Raw genomic sequence first — 17,102 nt, forward strand, 5'->3', positions numbered from 1 at the left:
TTTTGAAGCTAACAATGTACTGGCTGTAAAATATTTCAAGGTTCCTATTTGTAAAGTGATTAGAACTATGAAATGGCTGAGAAATTAACATCTCACAAGCTGGAGTAAGGAACTGAATATCAAACTTCTATTTGAGTGTTCTATTTGAGGGTGCTCATGTGTAAGGATGAATAGAAACATTATTTGAATGTGTTGCACTTCCTTTAAAATAGCTGGACCACTGTAAATTTTAAGTTGAAACTTGAAATTTATCATTTTATTATAGAGAAAGGGTGAGGCTTTGTTTTCGCCCTCTACCCCATCAGTGTGTACTTCTAATGTGCCATTTTATCCTCAGGTTTATACAAACACTGACTCACCTGCTCAAGGGAAACATCGGAACTGGGCTCCTTGGTCTTCCGCTTGCAATAAAAAATGCTGGCATTGTGGTAAGAATTCTTTTTTCATAGATTTTCAGATATATGTCCCAAAAAACTAAAATGCTTCTTATTTGTCACTGCCATATTGATAGAGTTGTGTCATTTCTTCTCTATAATTTGGGGAAATCAGTACTGAAGATTAAGATTTTTTTGTTTTATAGGAAGTTACTGCTTCACCCTGAAGACTTCATTGCATGAGTTGCATTTTTGCTTAGCCAAAGTATTTTCCTGGTCCAAACAAAAAGTTTGTCAGAAAAAAGAAATATATTGATTTACTCAGATTCCTGTGATGTCTCATGGGAATTGTTTCTAGGGGTTGTCTTATCTTTGTACAGACTTCTCTAGAGACAGATTGTATGTCTTAGGATGAAGCATCAGTTTGTTAAATCAATCTAGTGTTTCTGCAAAAATAGGGTATAGCCAAGCTTGTTTACACCTGGTAACAAACAATGCATTTCCTAGGGCAAGGTAAATTTAATTAAATTACATTTTCACCTTATGACTAAATAATCCTGTAATTCCATAGTACAGGTTGTTCAGTATGAGAGTGAAAATCACATGAGTGTAAGGCAAGTTCCTTCTGTGAAAACTTATGGTCAAGCTTCTATTCTGGAGCAAATGATTTAATTTCATAGTTGTGTGGAGCTTGTAACTTTTGCTGTCATTGCCATTCAAGTGGCTCAAACTACTGAATTGTGCAGTCTGTGCAGTCTTCTTTCTTGAAAAAGTTTTTTGGCAAGTGAAACAGAGGACTGAAGTACTCATTTCATACTTATGGCTTGATCACCCCTGAATAGCTTTCTCTTAAGTAGTGAACTGAAAATAAGGGACGACATGAAACATCAGCAGCAGCACCCTTCTGAGGGTGAAAAATTTTTAATTATTACTTTGTTTGCTACAATGTGAAATTTTTTCATGTAAAGATTTTTCCCCAGCATACTTCCATGGAAGTGTCTGTATTTTATGTGTCATCCCTTTTTTTTTCCCATACCAGGTTGGACCAATCAGCCTTGTGTTCATAGGAGTTATATCGGTTCACTGTATGCACATCTTGGTACGTTGCAGCCACTCTCTATGTCAGAGGTAAATGTGGAACTATTCATTCAGTTGCTGAGTTTGAAGTAATTTTTTTAATTCCTCTTTTCTTTTTGTGATTTTTGGTCTACAAAATACTCTGGTACTGTAGCAGTTTCTTCTGTCAGTTTAGAATCTTCTCAGATTTTTAGTGTGCGCCTAGTAATTACAGCTATGCTTTGTGCAACACATTAAAAAAACATATTTGTTTTCTGCTCAAACACAAAATGAGGTTGGTTTAACTTGTTTTTCCCAGTACCTTCTTCCCTGCTGGCAAATAATCAAGTCTTTCTCTTGACAGTTTTAATTGCTTATTTTAAGTCCTTCTTTATATTCATAGAGCTTCTGAGTCTTCATAGCTTTGAAAAATGTAAATAATCTATGAATACCCAGTTTATAAGTATTTTATAGGAGTAAAAGATAAAGTAAGAAATACTGGTAATGTCTTTCATGATTATATGTGAACTCTGTCTCTGAATTGTGGCAGCTTGATTCTTTGAATATGTAGTGCTGAAGGAATGTGTTAAAATTATTCTATTGAACAGATAAGTATTAAATATTCCTCCAAGTGACATGTGCAGTACTGTGGGCAAGCAGTTACTCAGGTTTGACTGACAGAGATTTTTGATTAATAGTGACTTTCATTAAATATTTTTATTGTACTGTCAGGTGTTAAAGAGAAGCAGTGGGAGGGTCTCATGTTTCAGAGTGCAATGAACTTTTGAACTGAGTAGAATCACAAAACGATTACTGTCCCTGTAGCTGGAAAATCTATTTTACCTGATTTATATGATTTTGTACTGTGAACAGACCCTGTTGTTCCTGAATTTTTCCTGTGTAGTTTTGAATGGTCTTTAAAGTTGATGACTGAAATAAGATCATTGAATCAATTTTGATTAACTGCTTGTGCATCAAGAGTTGAATTCTGTTTACGTTCTTTGTAACTTTTAGATTTGAGATTAATTTCTTAAGGTCATATAACAAGAATATGATTTTGGAGTAGTTTATCAAAAAACCCCCTTGTTTTGTAAGAAACTCATTTAGTACTGTTGAACTGGGGGGAAGCAGCTCTGTGTTTCACATGCTTGCAGAGTGCTAAATAGCCCTTGCTGGGGTAAAGAATCCCAAACCATACCTCTGAAATTCAGCAGCAGTGTTGCCACAGTTTACAATCTGGTATAGTCATGGAAGACCAATAGCATTTTCAAAGTAGGGTTCTGGGTCGTCATAGTTTCTGGTAACTCTGGTTTTTCTTCACTTTTTGATATCAGGATGAGGAAGTCCTCCCTGGGATACAGCGATACAGTCAGCTGTGCCATGGAAGTGGGGCCCCTGACTGCTCTTCAGAAACGAGCTTCTTGGGGCCGGTAAGCTTGAGCTAGAATTGAACGGAGTAAATTCATTTTCAGAAGTTAATGGCTACACTTGGAATGATTAGGAGATGTCTATTTTACTAAGATTTTACCTTCCTTCAAAATGCTCTTATGCAGTGTTATTTCCTCCTGCCAGCTGGTAGTGGTGAGATGGGAGGATATCTGACTTTATTAGCTATATCAATTTTCTGTTCTACAAGAGCTCTGAAGAAAATGAATTCTGTTTAGTAATATAGGAAGAGATGTGTTGTAACCAGAAATGCATTCTGTGTTGTCTAATGCAATGAAGTAGTTTAAGTTTTCATTCTGTTTTCCCAACATTTCTCTGCATTGCAGGTTTACCCTGCAAATGTTATCTACTTTGATGTATGTATTCTGAGACAAAGCAAAACAATTCTTTGGTTCCTGTTTAAACACAACATACAAATAATGGAGAAATATTTACTGTTTTTGCAATAATGACATGAAGATATAAATGGCTTGTTGTGTCTGTTAAATATTTTATCTCTCTTTTACCAAAAAAACACATTGTTTTTTCTTTGCCATCTGTTGCTGTTTGTAGAGTTTATGGTATGACTGCACAGTAGTGAAATTGTGAATCTGAAACAGACACATTGCTCAGTGTTAATTTAAAATGGTTTTTACCTCACTTGTGGAAGAATTTTTTAAATTCCTGTTACTTTCTAGGATGCAGCATCTTGCTAGTGAGCTAGTGTTTTAAGGTATGTTGTGATGACTTCATAGGGATGAAGTAGAGCTCAATTAGAGGGAAAATTGGATTCTTCTGATATATAATTCTGATAGATTTTTTAATATTCTGATATATAATTTTCTATTGCACCAAAGAATTACAAGCCTCAAATGGGCATTGGGTTCTCCAGAGACCAATGCTGCAGCAAATCCATTCTCTGGGACAGATGTCTGCTCTGTGCTTGACTCTAGCAGAGTTCCATTGCAGTCTGTCTGCAGGCCACCATTGTGTATCACTTTTTTCTAAAACAGTCTGAGCCACAGTGTTCTTGCAGTGATCACAGAGGAGTTACCTGCACTGCACTGCTTGTGAGATTAATGTGGCATTTGAGTCTAGCATTTTGACTACTCCAAAAAGGAGCAGTAATTGCATATTAGGTAGCAATGGGATAATTGTTTGGATCTTAAGTATAATGTATGTTTGTTTTTTCTTCCTCAGGTATATTGTGGACTTTTTCCTAGTGATAACACAGCTGGGATTTTGTGGCGTTTATGTTGTGTTCTTGGCAGAAAATGTGAAACAAGTGAGTAATGCTGCAGTATGAAAGCAGTTAAGAGTTTAAATTCTTTTCCCCTCACTTTTATTTCCTATGAAGCTTTTGGTTAAAAGGGGCGCAGTGGGCAAGGTGAACTACATTCAGCTCTGGTGAAAGTGTGTATTTCCTTCTGACTTGTTTGTTGAGTTTAAAAATTAATTGTGGAAATGATGGAAGATAAGGCATAAAATGGTGTAGGAGCCAGTTGTCCCAGAAATATTTTTTTCTAGGCTTTCTGCTGACTTCCTTTTTTTTCTCCAAACTCCTGGGCATATTTTATCCTTTTCACATAACTGGAATTTTTTTTAGGTTCTTGTTTAGTCCCTTCTATTCACAGAATCCACTGTATCTAAATGAATCCTGATTTTTGTTCCAAAAAATGCCTGACATTGACATTTCTACAGCTTCCTCAGTAGTCAGTTCCAATGCTTTCTTTATCTGTTAGACAGCTGCTTCTTTATAGAAGCCTCAGATTTCTTACTGATATTGTAAGTTCTTTTTTTTTCATGTTCTAGCTATAAGTAATTTATTCTTTTCTATTTGTGGACATCTTTTATATTTTTGAATATTTTTATGCTGTCTCCCCTCTATCTAATAGAGGGGAGACATGATATAATCTTAAAATTGTTCTTGCTCTTCTGTGAATGCTTTGCATTTGGTCACATCTCTTTCTTTCAAGTTTTATGCCTGAAGTTGCTGAAGTCGACTAAACATTGCAAATGGGTCCCCACAACCACAAACACCTTTACACATTGCAAGCAACCCCAAACCTTACAATAAAACCCAGCTACCCCTTTTCTTCCCTGCTGCCATCCATCACTGACAAAAGCAAACAAAACCATGCCTGGCACTTTTGTGACTCTGCTCCTGCTTTCATTTACCTGCTTTGTCTCTTGCTCTTCAGTCCTTCCAAGCTCTTTCTCATAGGGGGATTCTCTTGATGGGGTCCTGGTGGGTGTTGGTTCTTCCTCAGGGCACACTTGGCAGTTGCAGTCAGCAGTTTGTGTGTCTGAGCACGTGGTCCATGGAGGGTCAGCCAGCACAGGATGGATGCTCAAACAGGCACGTTGAGCTTGTGGTGCCCTCTCTTTCTTTTCACAATTCCAGGGCACTACCAATGTGCTCTGCTGTGTTTTCTGCTCAGGGAACTGTGGTTAGTCAGTTGTCATAAAGCTTGATGAGTCTGAATCTCCTTGGGCCTGTATCCATACAAGCAGCGGTGAGGCAGCACCTCGAGTTCTGTGTCCAGGTCTGGGCCCCTCACTTCAAGAAAGACACTGAGATGCTGGAGTGAGTCCTGGCAGGGGCAGTGAAGCTGGGGAAGAGACTAGAGAGGAAGTGATATGAGGAGTGACTGAGGGAGCTGGGGGTGTTAAACATGGAGAAAAGGAGGCTCAGGAATGACCTCATCACTCACTGCAACTGCCTGACAGGAGGCTGTAGCCAGGTGGGGATTGTTGTTTTCTCTCAGGCAGCCAGTGACAGGTTGAAAGGACATAGTCTGAAGTTGTGCCAGGGAAGGTCCAGGTTGGACATCAGGAAGAATTTCTTCATGGGAAGGCTTGTTAAACACTGGAACAGACTATGTGGGGAGGTGGTGAAGTCCTGGAGGTGTTCAAGAAACAACTGGATGAGGCACACAGTGCCATGGTGTAGTTGACAAGGTGATGATTGGTCAAAGGTTGGACTTGGTGATCCTGGGGATCTTTTCCAACCCAAACATTTCTGTGACTCTCTGTTTTTCTGTATGCTCCTGTGAGTAGTGAAGTGAGGAATAAGTTGTTGTAGGTTGCTGAGCATTAATTGTCCATATGGATTCTTACTCTACCCATAAGGTAGGCAACAGGTATGTTGGCATAGCAGCTTACCTTAATTTAATTGAGAAGAAGAGTGTCCCCTTGGGCAGTTAGCACATAGAAGATAGTTTGGGTTTTTCATCCCCTTGTGGATCATTATTTATATAGTGTTTAAGAAGTGTTCCAAGTTCTGTGGATGAAGATCTATCAAAATTAGGCAAATCTCTGTATTTGGAAGCTGGGTACTCTGTAATTTATGTGTTGTGAGGGGGGAAAAAAAAAGCCTTTAAAACTGCACTCCTACCTTCAGAATTTGTCTCTAAAGATAAAAATACTATCTGATGTCATTTTGCTGGCCTTCTGAAATTAGATCTTTAATGCATGCCTTGTAATGCAAGTTTAAATTAAAGCCTTTCTTATCAAATGCTTACCTGATCAGCTGGTTATGTATATGCTGTGGCCATAGGCAAAAGGTGAGATCTGAGCATTTGCTGACCTTGGCTTTTGTAGATTGGGGAAAAAAAAACCCTAAAATGTTTTTCAGGAAACTTTTTGCTTTCTTGAGGAAACATTGAAACTCTTACAGGAAGGCAACTGCTGCAAAAGCAGTAGCTGCAGAGACCTGTAACATGGACCCTATGGATGGGTGGATTAAAGTCATTAGCAATTCAGAAGTTCCACTTCCAAATGTACTTGATTTGGACTGCTCTGTGCTTGCTCTTCTCTGAGGGAGAGCTCTGGTTCGTTTCTTCCTGGCAACTTTTATTGCAGAAATCAGTCCCGTAGAGGGCAGCAAAGAACAAAAATTGGTACAGCCTAAATCTCCAATGATTTGGGGTAGTGAAAGGACGGGGAAGGTGGACAGAGGGAGTGGGGGGCAGGAAGGGGAGAACTGAGGTAAAGGAAAAGCATAGTCAAACTGTTACTGATAGCACACCGTGACTGATACATCTGCATTATTATCTGTACTTTGCTGATCATATTTGCATGTTGGTGTGTGCAAATTAAAGCCATTGAAACTGGTGGAAACTTATACTGAGATTTTTCTGCATTACATTACAGTTTGCCAGACACTGTGATGCAAGATCCTATCTTCAGTTATGTTGAATAGCAAGTCAAGCTTTTCCTAAGGAAAATATTTTCCAGGAGCACCAAAGAAACTTAGACTGGTGACAAAAGTTCTGGTTAACTCTGTCAGGATGTAATATGAGACTTATGGGTGAATGTGTTTCAGACTGGAGAAGAACAGTAAAGCTGGAACGAAAATCTTGAGGGCTGACTACAGCAAGGCTAGGGAAGGAACACACAGGGATAGAAAAAAGAAGCTGTGCTCAAAAAAACATGGTCCCTTTCATGCCATAGTTGCTTTGCATTTCCTGCTTGGACAGCAGAGGACCCTGTGTCAAGAGTCCTGGCATTTCATAGAGTCATGGAATTGCGAAGGTTGGTTTTGCAGAGATTTTTATTAAGATTAACCAATACTGCCATGTTCATCAATAAACCATGGTCCCAATTGCAACATCCACACATTTTTTGAACACTTAAAAGGGTGGTGATTCCAAGACTTTCCTGGACAACTTCTTCCAATGCCTGACCACCCTTTTTAGTGAAGGAAAATTTATTCCTTTCTTTTTAATGTTTGCTGAGTTCTCTGCAAAAGTGTCCTCTTTCATTGTTTGCTGATAAAGCTAAGAAATGAAAACACGTTTTTGCTTTTTGTGAGCATTTTTTTGGATCTTTAGCACCCTGAGGATGACCCAGCAGTAGCACACTATGTAGTGGAATTCTGATTTTTTTTCCCCAATTTTTTAGGGAAAAACTTCACAAAACTTTGGGAATTGTGCTTAGTCATAAAACTGGATGTGTTAAAAATGCTGCAAAGTACAGTATTAAGTTTCAGGGATGTGCCAGAACTAAATGAGCTGTGAAACATTTATTTGGCCTGTTCATGCAAAATTGCAGGGTTATAATATAGTCTTTATCTCTCTGATAATGTACTGATTTTATCTCAGATCTGGCCTTGTGTGTTGAACTGGCTGTTGCTCTGAGCTAAGTAAGGAAGAAATTAGGAGGAACCAGTGAGTTCAAGGACTGCTGTTTTGAGTTCACTAGGTGTTGAAAAGTCCATAAAATTGCATGACAGAAAGAGTGTGTTTTGGGATAGAGGCAAGGAAACAGTGGTCTCAGTTGAAGAGACTAAGGACATGGAATTATTTCTTGCCTCTGAGATAGTTCTTGTAAGAAGGAAGTGTTTCATTGGTTGAACTGAATTTTTTGCAGCCTCTAACTGTGCATTAGTTTTCTGACTGGAGAAGGAGCTTGATATCTAGATTTGCACGTTTGATCTTCTTGTATTCACCTGAATGCTATGCTTGGGTTGTATAAATGAGTGAAAAAAACTTTTTCAGACATCACACCAGCATGGTAAATTAATGCTTGAGTATCTGAAGTAACTCCTGATGAAATCTTTTGTCTGGAGGCATCACTTTGCTTAGTGACTTCAGTGTCTATGTGCTTCCTTTCTAAAACCATAGTGATATTTCCTCATGTGGTTTGGGGAAATGTTTGACACCAGGTCATGTTGCTTTGTTCAGGACAAAGGCAGTTACATGGAGCGTTGGCTGCTCTTGGCTCAGCATGACTGCCATATGCAATAATTCACTAGCAGAGAGCAGCAGAGGATTGAAAGTGATTATTGTCCACAATAGAAATCTGAGGTAATATTAATTCTAATATTTAGGACACTACGTTAGATAGAAGGTGCATCATAGTCCGTCCTAACAGTCAGCAGTAGATTTGCAGAGAACTAAACAGCACATGAAAATGTTTAAAAATCTAAAATTCTTCCTGCTGTTTTGTATTTTGGTACTTTTGGAACAGTTTTAAGTGTTGTCTGATCAATTTTTCAAAACAAAATTTAGGAAAACACTGTAAAGTCATGATGATGTTAGCCTGAAAAAGTCATTATAATCTCATCTTTATTAGAGTTTTCCATTGCTACTCTGCTGTCAGATCTCCCACAGCCATTGTTTCATTTTAAGAGAGAGAGTAGTGAGCCTTACTTTCCATAACTTTTGCATTTTGCTTTCCAACTCAGCTTTCTTCTACCTGTCACTAACTCATTTCTGTTTGTTGAGTTCTCCCACAAGATTAACCCTTGCTGGATCTTATCTGGTGTGCCTCCTCTGAGCTAATGTGTAGGATCCCACATTTTGCCACATCTCAAAATCCACCTTTGCAGGATATTTTCTGTGGTCTTGCCTAAGCCCATAAGTGGTACTGCTCTGACTGATGTTAAAGCTGCTCTCTTGATACAAAGTTGATTTAAAGATGTATGTATATCCACAAAAGGGAATAAACTGTGTCCTCCTGTGCCTTTTTATCAGTATAACTGTGTCCATGAATCTGAATTTGTACATGATGAGAAAGCACTAGATGTCACTTTGAATTTAGCAAGTTTTTCCATGCTGTCACTGACAGTAAATATCCTTGTATCCAAGAAAGGTTATTACGGGATGGATGGATGGATGAACGGACAACTAGCTAAAGAGGGGATAATAAAGCTGTTTGTGTCATCAGATTCAGAGGGTAGTGGTCATGATCAAGAGCCAGCAATGTGCCCTGAAAGCAGCAGCATCCTGGTTGTATGAACACAAGAATTGCTGGTAGATGGAGAGAAGTGATTGTCATCCTTACTACCCATTTGATAGACCATATCTGCTGAGTTCTGATATCCTCAATACTGGAATGCCATTGACTGACTGAAGTGAGTTCAGGGGAGCCTGCTGAAATCATTGGGGCTGAGGCACCTGTCCTTTGAGGGCTGCAGAAACTGGGCTTTTTCAACTTAGAGAAGTGGCTTTTGGAGGACTTAGGAGCAACCAGGACTGCAAAGAGTTTAGAAACAAAAGTCACGTTTTGTACTTGGTAAGGTCAAATGTGAGGACAAGGGAAAGTTGTGAAAAAACATACAAGTAGATGCTGTTCCTATCTCAGACTAAAGACAGCTGTGACTGCAAATCTGGTTAATGCAGAATAGTAATTTGTACTGAGCAGGTTAAGAATTTCATCATTTCATCATTATATTTTTTATTTTTTTCCCCTTCCAGCTAGAATGTTTTGGATGCCCTGACTTCTTTCTTTAAACTGTATTTCAAGGAACGGGACCTGCTACAGGCTCCTGCAAGTCATGAAGATTTTGAGAATCTGTTTGGCCTCCATTTCGTTCTCCAGAGAATTCTGGAGCAGGGAACTATGTAGGGGGAAGGGTTACCATGCTTACTGTACTGTAAAGCAGGTTATAGTGTTGTGATTTATTGCAGGAATATAACTCATTCTGAAAGTGCAAATGGGAGGTGGGAAGGCAGGGCCAGGGAGGCACTGTCTGAGAATTTTAGTCAGCTGTGTTTTGCTGATTGTGCATCAGTATCCATTCACCTCATGAAGGTTGGGGAGGGTTTGTGGGTAGGTGTAGTGTGTTCTTTCTCTGTGCTTCCCCTCAGTACTCTTGTGAAAAAGTAAAAGGCAGATAATTGTAAGGGCTATTTTGTATGACCACACTTACCTAACACAGTGTGGAGATGTGATCTTATCACACCCATCATCAGGGCAGCTGATCACAGTAGGCCAAAATTTGGATATGATTTTATAGAGTATTGTGTATTGCATTTTTCAACAGTACTAGCCAATAAACTCCAGCTGAATGGAATTCGTGGTGGTAATAGGAAAAAAATATTTCTGACTTCAGGCACTTTCTAATGGGGTTTATGTGTACTAGGGGAATGCCTCTGTCTTTAAGAGATGACTGAAGTGTTTGAATACTTGAAATTATTTGAGTAGAAGCTGGTTTATACTGTAGTATTGTAAAAATGTATTTTAGAACCTGAACAGTATCTTGCCTGCTAGTTTTTCTTTGGTTTGGGTTTTTTAAGGAATGAATGTTTTATTTATTTTTTTCTAATAGCTAATCAGGCTACAGATATTTGTATAAATTAAAGACATGTTGTGCTAAATATTTATTGTAGCAGAGAGTTTCTGTGCTCAAATCACTTTGTGATTCTTAGAAGCTCTTTTACATGTCCTTGTGTGCAGAGCAGCTCTGGCTACCTGCAAGTGCATGCAAGCAAGTAAATACACAAGACCTGTTAAAGTGAAAGGCCTAAAGTGCTTGTTCTGCATTTCTGTTTTAAGTGTAGTGGGAAAGCAGGAAGCTTCCACAGAGGGCTTTACTTCATGTGGCATTAGGGAAGCAATTTGGTTAAGTGTTTGACTTACAACTTGGCAAAGTCAAGTTATTGTAGCTGTGTGAATTAAATTCTAAATGTAATTAGAACTTCTTTGTAGCTTTGTAAAAATGGTATCTTAATGAAAACTACCAGATGTTAAATGTCTTGCAAGTGACACTTTAGCTTCTTGCAAGGTAGAAACTATCAGTGTTTCCATAATGAACAGCGATGTTTTCATATAATTGAGATTTCTGGAAAGCATGCAGTTGCAGAATTATATAATTTGGCTTTTTCATTGTGGAGAAAAGAGTACAGTGCTTTTGGTTACAGAATGAATAGTTTTAAGTTAATTGACTCTTTCTGAATTTGTGGATTGTTTGAAACAATGCAAATCAAGCAAGTTATTTTGGTTCTATATCAGTTTAGCATTTTTATTTGTCTCTGTGCTATAAGGATTTTTTTTTCGCTATCTAGGTATGTTTTTGTAGCCATCAAGCCAAAGGCTTTATACAGCATGAGCAGATTAAGTACAGCCATAGGCTCATTTGGAAGATGCTGAATGCAATGGTAAAGAAGAAAAGGATACCTAAGGGAAACCGCATGAGGAGATCTAAAACAAATAAAACAGTTCTTGTTTTGCAGCAAGCAGAATCACCAGCAGCTCTGAATGTTTTGATTGTGGTGTGCATAGCACAGATGGCTGCGTAAATTTCCACAAAACAAATTTTGGCAGTTGCAGCCACGCTGCCTTTTTCCGAAAAGAAGCAGTGAGAGTCATAAAGAGTTCCCAACTCAATCTTCTGATTTGCACTACATGCAGCTGTTGTAATGTTATGTACAAAAAAACCGAATGCACTTTCACATTGACTGCTACTTTTAATTTATAGGCATTAATTTATATCAGTTTATTAGATACAGAATTCTCAATTCTGTCATGGTTTTAAAAGTTGAGTTAATACTCATTAATAAAAAAGTGAAGAGTGAAAAAAATTCATTTGAATTAAAGGAAAGGCAGGCATGTTCATATTCTAACATTATTTTGTATGTATGCTGCTGTGATGTGTATGGTGAAGGCATAAGGTTGTTAGGCACTGAACTCAAGTGCAATAGGATTTTATTATCTAACCCACTTCCTCTCCCCAGGAAAATTCAAACTCTTAGGTTTTAGGCCCAGATCTGTCTGGCTTGTTTCCAGTTTACCAAACTCCCTTTCTGAAAGGACTCTGATCTAAACTGCATGTGTGAATTTCCTCAGTGGTGGGATAACGATGCTTTCAGGCCCTCATTTCATCATTTGCCTTAAGTATGAATTACTTGCTGGAAGTGCCTTGTCTTCCCCTCTGCACTGAGTACACATACAGGAATCTCAAAATTCCTGTCCCTCACCAGGTGGAGCAGAGAGACAAACTTCCCTGTAGGAAAAGAGCAATGTGACCATATACTCACTTGTACCACTGTTTAACATGTTGGTTTTGTTTGTTTGTTTTAATAAAGGTCCATGAAGGATTCTTGGAAAGTAAGATTGCTCCCATGAACGTTAGTGCCACTGGCAGCTCCTCTGAGAAAAGGAATACTGATTTACGAATATATATGCTGTGCTTCCTGCCATTCCTGGTCCTCCTGGTCTTCATTCGTGACCTTAAGAGCCTGTCCTTGCTTTCATTGCTTGCCAATCTGTCCATGGCTGTCAGCCTGGTGATTATTTACCAGTATATTGTTAGAGTGAGTATAAAAAAGTTTATTATCTGTTCAGTGTGGCAAGTTTGTTGAATGTGGCAGTTGGTTTCTGATAGATATGTACTGACTGACAATTTCTGAAAGGCAACATTAACTTTATTTGAGGCATCTTAATTTAAGATAATAAAATATTTATTTTTATGAGTGGGAAGTGGAGCATGGGGAGAGAGGCAATGAGAATATGGACTGAGCAAGGAGACAGGAGAAATTATGAAAAAAATCAGATAATTAATAGTAATAGTAATTAATCATTCTGCAGAACTTTGTCTTGTGTTAAAGACATATTCTTTTAGTGTCCCTTATGGTTTTAAAGAATATCTGTGCAGTATGAAAGCAGATTAGAAAGAGCAGTGCACTTAGAAGTTTGCAGAAGATAAGACTTGAGATGTGCACTTTCCCTTCTGTTTTAATTGATGCTCCCTTATGCACACCAATGTGTTACTTTAAATGTGAACATTTCTAGTGACAGTGATGGAATCTAGAATAAATACATCTGCAAGTTTCCGTGTGGGAAGGTGGCTATAAATGTGTAGAGAGGACTAGGTTTGGGAGAAAAACCAGGGATTGTAAATAGCAACATATACACCACTATCAACATGTACTGAATTTTCTTTTGTATAACATAATGCATCAGTCAAAATTGTAGGAAGAGCTAATGCACTGTTTTGCTTTGTTTTCTTCAGGATCTAGCAGATCCTCGAAAACTGCCACCTGTGGTTGGCTGGAAGAAATACCCACTGTTTTTTGGGACTGCAGTATTTGCTTTCGAAGGAATTGGTGTGGTAAGTGCTTTTCACTGACTCTTCAAAATCACTGGTTTTGTGCTGGGGATACAGGCAGTTTTACTCCTGTTGTTATTTTTTTGGTTTTGTGAAGCACTAATCTCCTGTGTTCGTGTGAAAAGGATTAATTTGTCTGGTCAAATAAGGTAAAAGTTGTGGACACAACTTCGCCATGGCTTGGATGCTTAGCCCTGTCCCAAATTGCAAAAATGCATTTAGTCCCAAATAGTTAGTGTCAGGAAAATCCACAAACACCTGAGGTTTATGTCCAAAAAGGAGACAGAGGAGTCCTGCAATTTTATTTAAACAAAGGCAGAGAGTCCTCTGGGGGCTGCGGGGTTTTCTCTCTCAAGGTTTCAGAGGGTGCAGCCTCCTTTTATCCCAAACTCCCTGCTGCCTGTTGCCCTCTTCCTTTCCTCATTGCTGAGGTACTCAGAGAGTCCAGCCTTCCTGAACTGCCTACCACATATTCCCCCCTTGAATCTGCTGTTTTACCCCAAAGTTCAGAAGTTCAGGCTTGTGCAGGCCCACTTGGTTGTTTCAGGAGTCAGACTGTTGGGGCTCTGTAATGAACCTGCTGCCCAAAGCCAGTAGAGACATTAAGAACAATTTCAAAGATGTTAACACCCATACTTTCATCCATCAAATTATTTGCAAAGACATTAGGTTTCCTCTCATTAGTTAACCACTTTTGTTCTATGTGATATATTTTAAAAGGTACCTAAAGAGGCCTCTTGGAATGGTAGGTCATAAATCGTTGGGGAAATTAGTGTACATACTTTATTTGTTATATATTTACATATTTAAGCAAGTGTTATGCTTTAAGTGTATGTTTAAAATTAAAAAACAGCCAACCAACCCCTCCTTCTGTCCCTACCCCATCCTCCAAAAAAACTCTGAACAAACCCAAACTAAAACAACTCCCAAGCAGCATGCAGTTAATCTGAAATGATTGTCTGTCACTCATATAACACAGAAGATTTTCAAGTCTGTTTTCTTTTTTAGATTTGTCAATTCTGACTTAAACCAGATTATTTTACTTTGTTGTTGTGTTGTCAGTGGCAGAATAGCTGAATAGGAAAACCTTTTAACTTAGTTTGAGAACATACTTTTGTAACATATTTTCCACTGTTTCTCACATATGAACTGATTGATCCAGAGGTTTACCTACCATAAATCTGTGTGTATCTGAACATCTTTTGTCATGTGGAAATTTCCTTATGGGAAATCAGCTGTTTGTCTGAGATTATTTGATACCTACAGGTCTTGGGCAAAAAAACCTCCCCAGCCTCAGATAATCAGCCTGGACTACACTAAGCTTGTTACTTTTTGGTTATATAGTCTACCTGGGACAGACTACACTTGCTGTGTGTGTCATGCACAGTAGATCTGATGCATGCCCCAGTTTTATCAGGTTTGCTCATGTACTGCATAGCACACAGGTATTTGTAGCCAGGGAATCCCAAGTGAGAGCTCTGTAAGCCTCGGGGAGGTGGTGAAGGCTTATCATTTGGTAGCAGAGTTTATTGAATTATAGGTAGGGAATTGATTTATTGTAATTATTTTCTGGCACATTGGATCCCAAATTAGACAGCTCCTTAAGGTTACATCAGTAGTGGCAGCATTGACTTCTGATGTAAACCTCTTAAAGACCTCCCCGGAGCATTTGCTTGTTTGACTCCCTGATTGTTACTAAGGGCATCTTCAAGAACATGAATTTTTTATCTCTCTTTTATTCAAGAGCTTAATGATATAGGGTTTATTCTATGTGTACCTTTAAAATGTAAAAATGCTACTTTATATTATTACATATTAGTGTTATGTATGTATTGCATGTATTTCTGCATAGGCCGTCTCTGTTTTTTACTTGGTGATAATTTACTCCCTCTTGAAAGCAAATTGAAAGCATGGTTAAGTTTTCACCTTATTATTAGTGTTTACAAACTAATTAAATGTTTATGTTTATTATGGTTCAATACACTTTGTGTGTGTGCTTACATTACAAAAAACCATTCATATAACATGGCTACCTTTATAAACTGAAATGAAAGTCTATAGCTTAATGCCTGTTCATTATATGCAGCATGGTATTAAGATGTCCCTGCCTCTCAGGGATATTTTAGGCATGCAGCATGTTTGCTGTGCATGCTTATGCTGTATTTTCATTCACTATAGAGATCTGAAGATAAGATTATTTCATATATTTGAATAATCAGAACTAAACAAAGTTGTTGAAGCATGAAATAAAAAAAAGATAAGTGAAGCAAAGCAAGACATTTCCTCTTTACATAATTAGTATTTCATGTAATTCTTGGTGAATGATTTAATTGATAACTAGTTATTATAGCTCAGGAAGTTGCCATCATAAACCTGTTGTGTAGCTAGTGTGTGGTAACTTTGTTACCCTGTGTCTTACTATCCTTCGTAGATCCATGTGGTCCTAGATCCATGAATTAAACTCCATTTAATTCAATTGGCTCCTTAGTCTACTCTTGTCTGACTGCAGGCGTATAAAATGGATTTATGTAATCTTGGTCTCGTTTTTAGAGACGTGATTTTAGGTTCTGTTCTGGAATGTCTTGCAAATATCTAATATTACTGAGAAGCTGTCTGAGCATGGCATTATAAACAGACGGCTTAAGGTCTTAATTTTCAGAAAAGTTGATTTTGATTGCTTAATTTTATACAATAAGTTGACATACCAGTTATGGTATGTTATGGGGTCTCATTTTTCCTTTTCCTTGAATCTGAATGTGTGTTATGCCAATTCTCATCTTGAGAGCTGCCAGATTACTGGTGTTATGAAAAGGGACAATGAAATTCTGAGGTTTTGGGCTGGTGAAGTCATATTAGGCAGAACCTGACAAGAGAGGAAAACTCAGTGTGTTTGCTTGGGTTTTTTTTCATCCCATTGTTCCAAAATACATATATCTTAGTTTTTTTTTCTTTCAGTTTAGCACTTGTCATCACTTACAATATGACTATAGTTCATTAGTAACTAATAAAAATTAGTGATACTAATAAAACAGAGGACCTGTTCACTAAATGCAACGTTTCAGAGAGCTGCAATGATTCAGCAGATTCCTGTCGCGGACATCTTTTTCACTAAAAATCCTTTTTTTAGGATTTTCCTTTCTGGGAAGTTGGGGCCCCAAAAAAAGAATGTAAACAATGGTTATCTGCTGCTCTGGAATGCAACAGGTGGATTTTTGATTGGCCATCTTGAATGTTTATAATTAATGGCCAATCAAGACAGAGCTATCTTGGACAGAGTCCGAGAGAGCTGCCTTTTGTTATCATTCTTTCTTTTCTATTCTTAGCTTTGCTGGGTTCTGAGGAAACCTTTTCTTTCCTTTTCTTTTTGGTATAATTAGAATATAATATATATATATCATAAAATAATAAATCAA

The 17,102-nt window shown here is 38.0% G+C and overlaps 1 protein-coding gene across 3 annotated transcripts in view; it reads left to right on the forward strand.

Moving 5' to 3' along the window:
* The window catches only part of SLC36A4 (solute carrier family 36 member 4), an 88,773-nt gene that overhangs the window by 8,701 nt on the left and 62,970 nt on the right, over positions 1–17,102 (forward strand). For 2 of the 3 annotated variants that reach the window (XM_064719009.1, XM_064719017.1), the window contains exons 3-8: positions 338–428; positions 1,414–1,502; positions 2,765–2,860; positions 4,056–4,140; positions 12,668–12,895; positions 13,594–13,692. In XM_064719009.1, coding sequence (XP_064575079.1) covers positions 338–428; positions 1,414–1,502; positions 2,765–2,860; positions 4,056–4,140; positions 12,668–12,895; positions 13,594–13,692 — 688 coding nt within the window. Of the gene's footprint in view, positions 1–337; positions 429–1,412; positions 1,503–2,764; positions 2,861–4,055; positions 4,141–12,667; positions 12,896–13,593; positions 13,693–17,102 lie in introns of those variants that run through there. The other variant, XM_064719026.1, reaches the window with a different exon arrangement.

This window comes from Zonotrichia leucophrys, chromosome 1 (genome assembly GCF_028769735.1).
Source record: "Zonotrichia leucophrys gambelii isolate GWCS_2022_RI chromosome 1, RI_Zleu_2.0, whole genome shotgun sequence".
NCBI lineage: Eukaryota > Metazoa > Chordata > Aves > Passeriformes > Passerellidae > Zonotrichia > Zonotrichia leucophrys.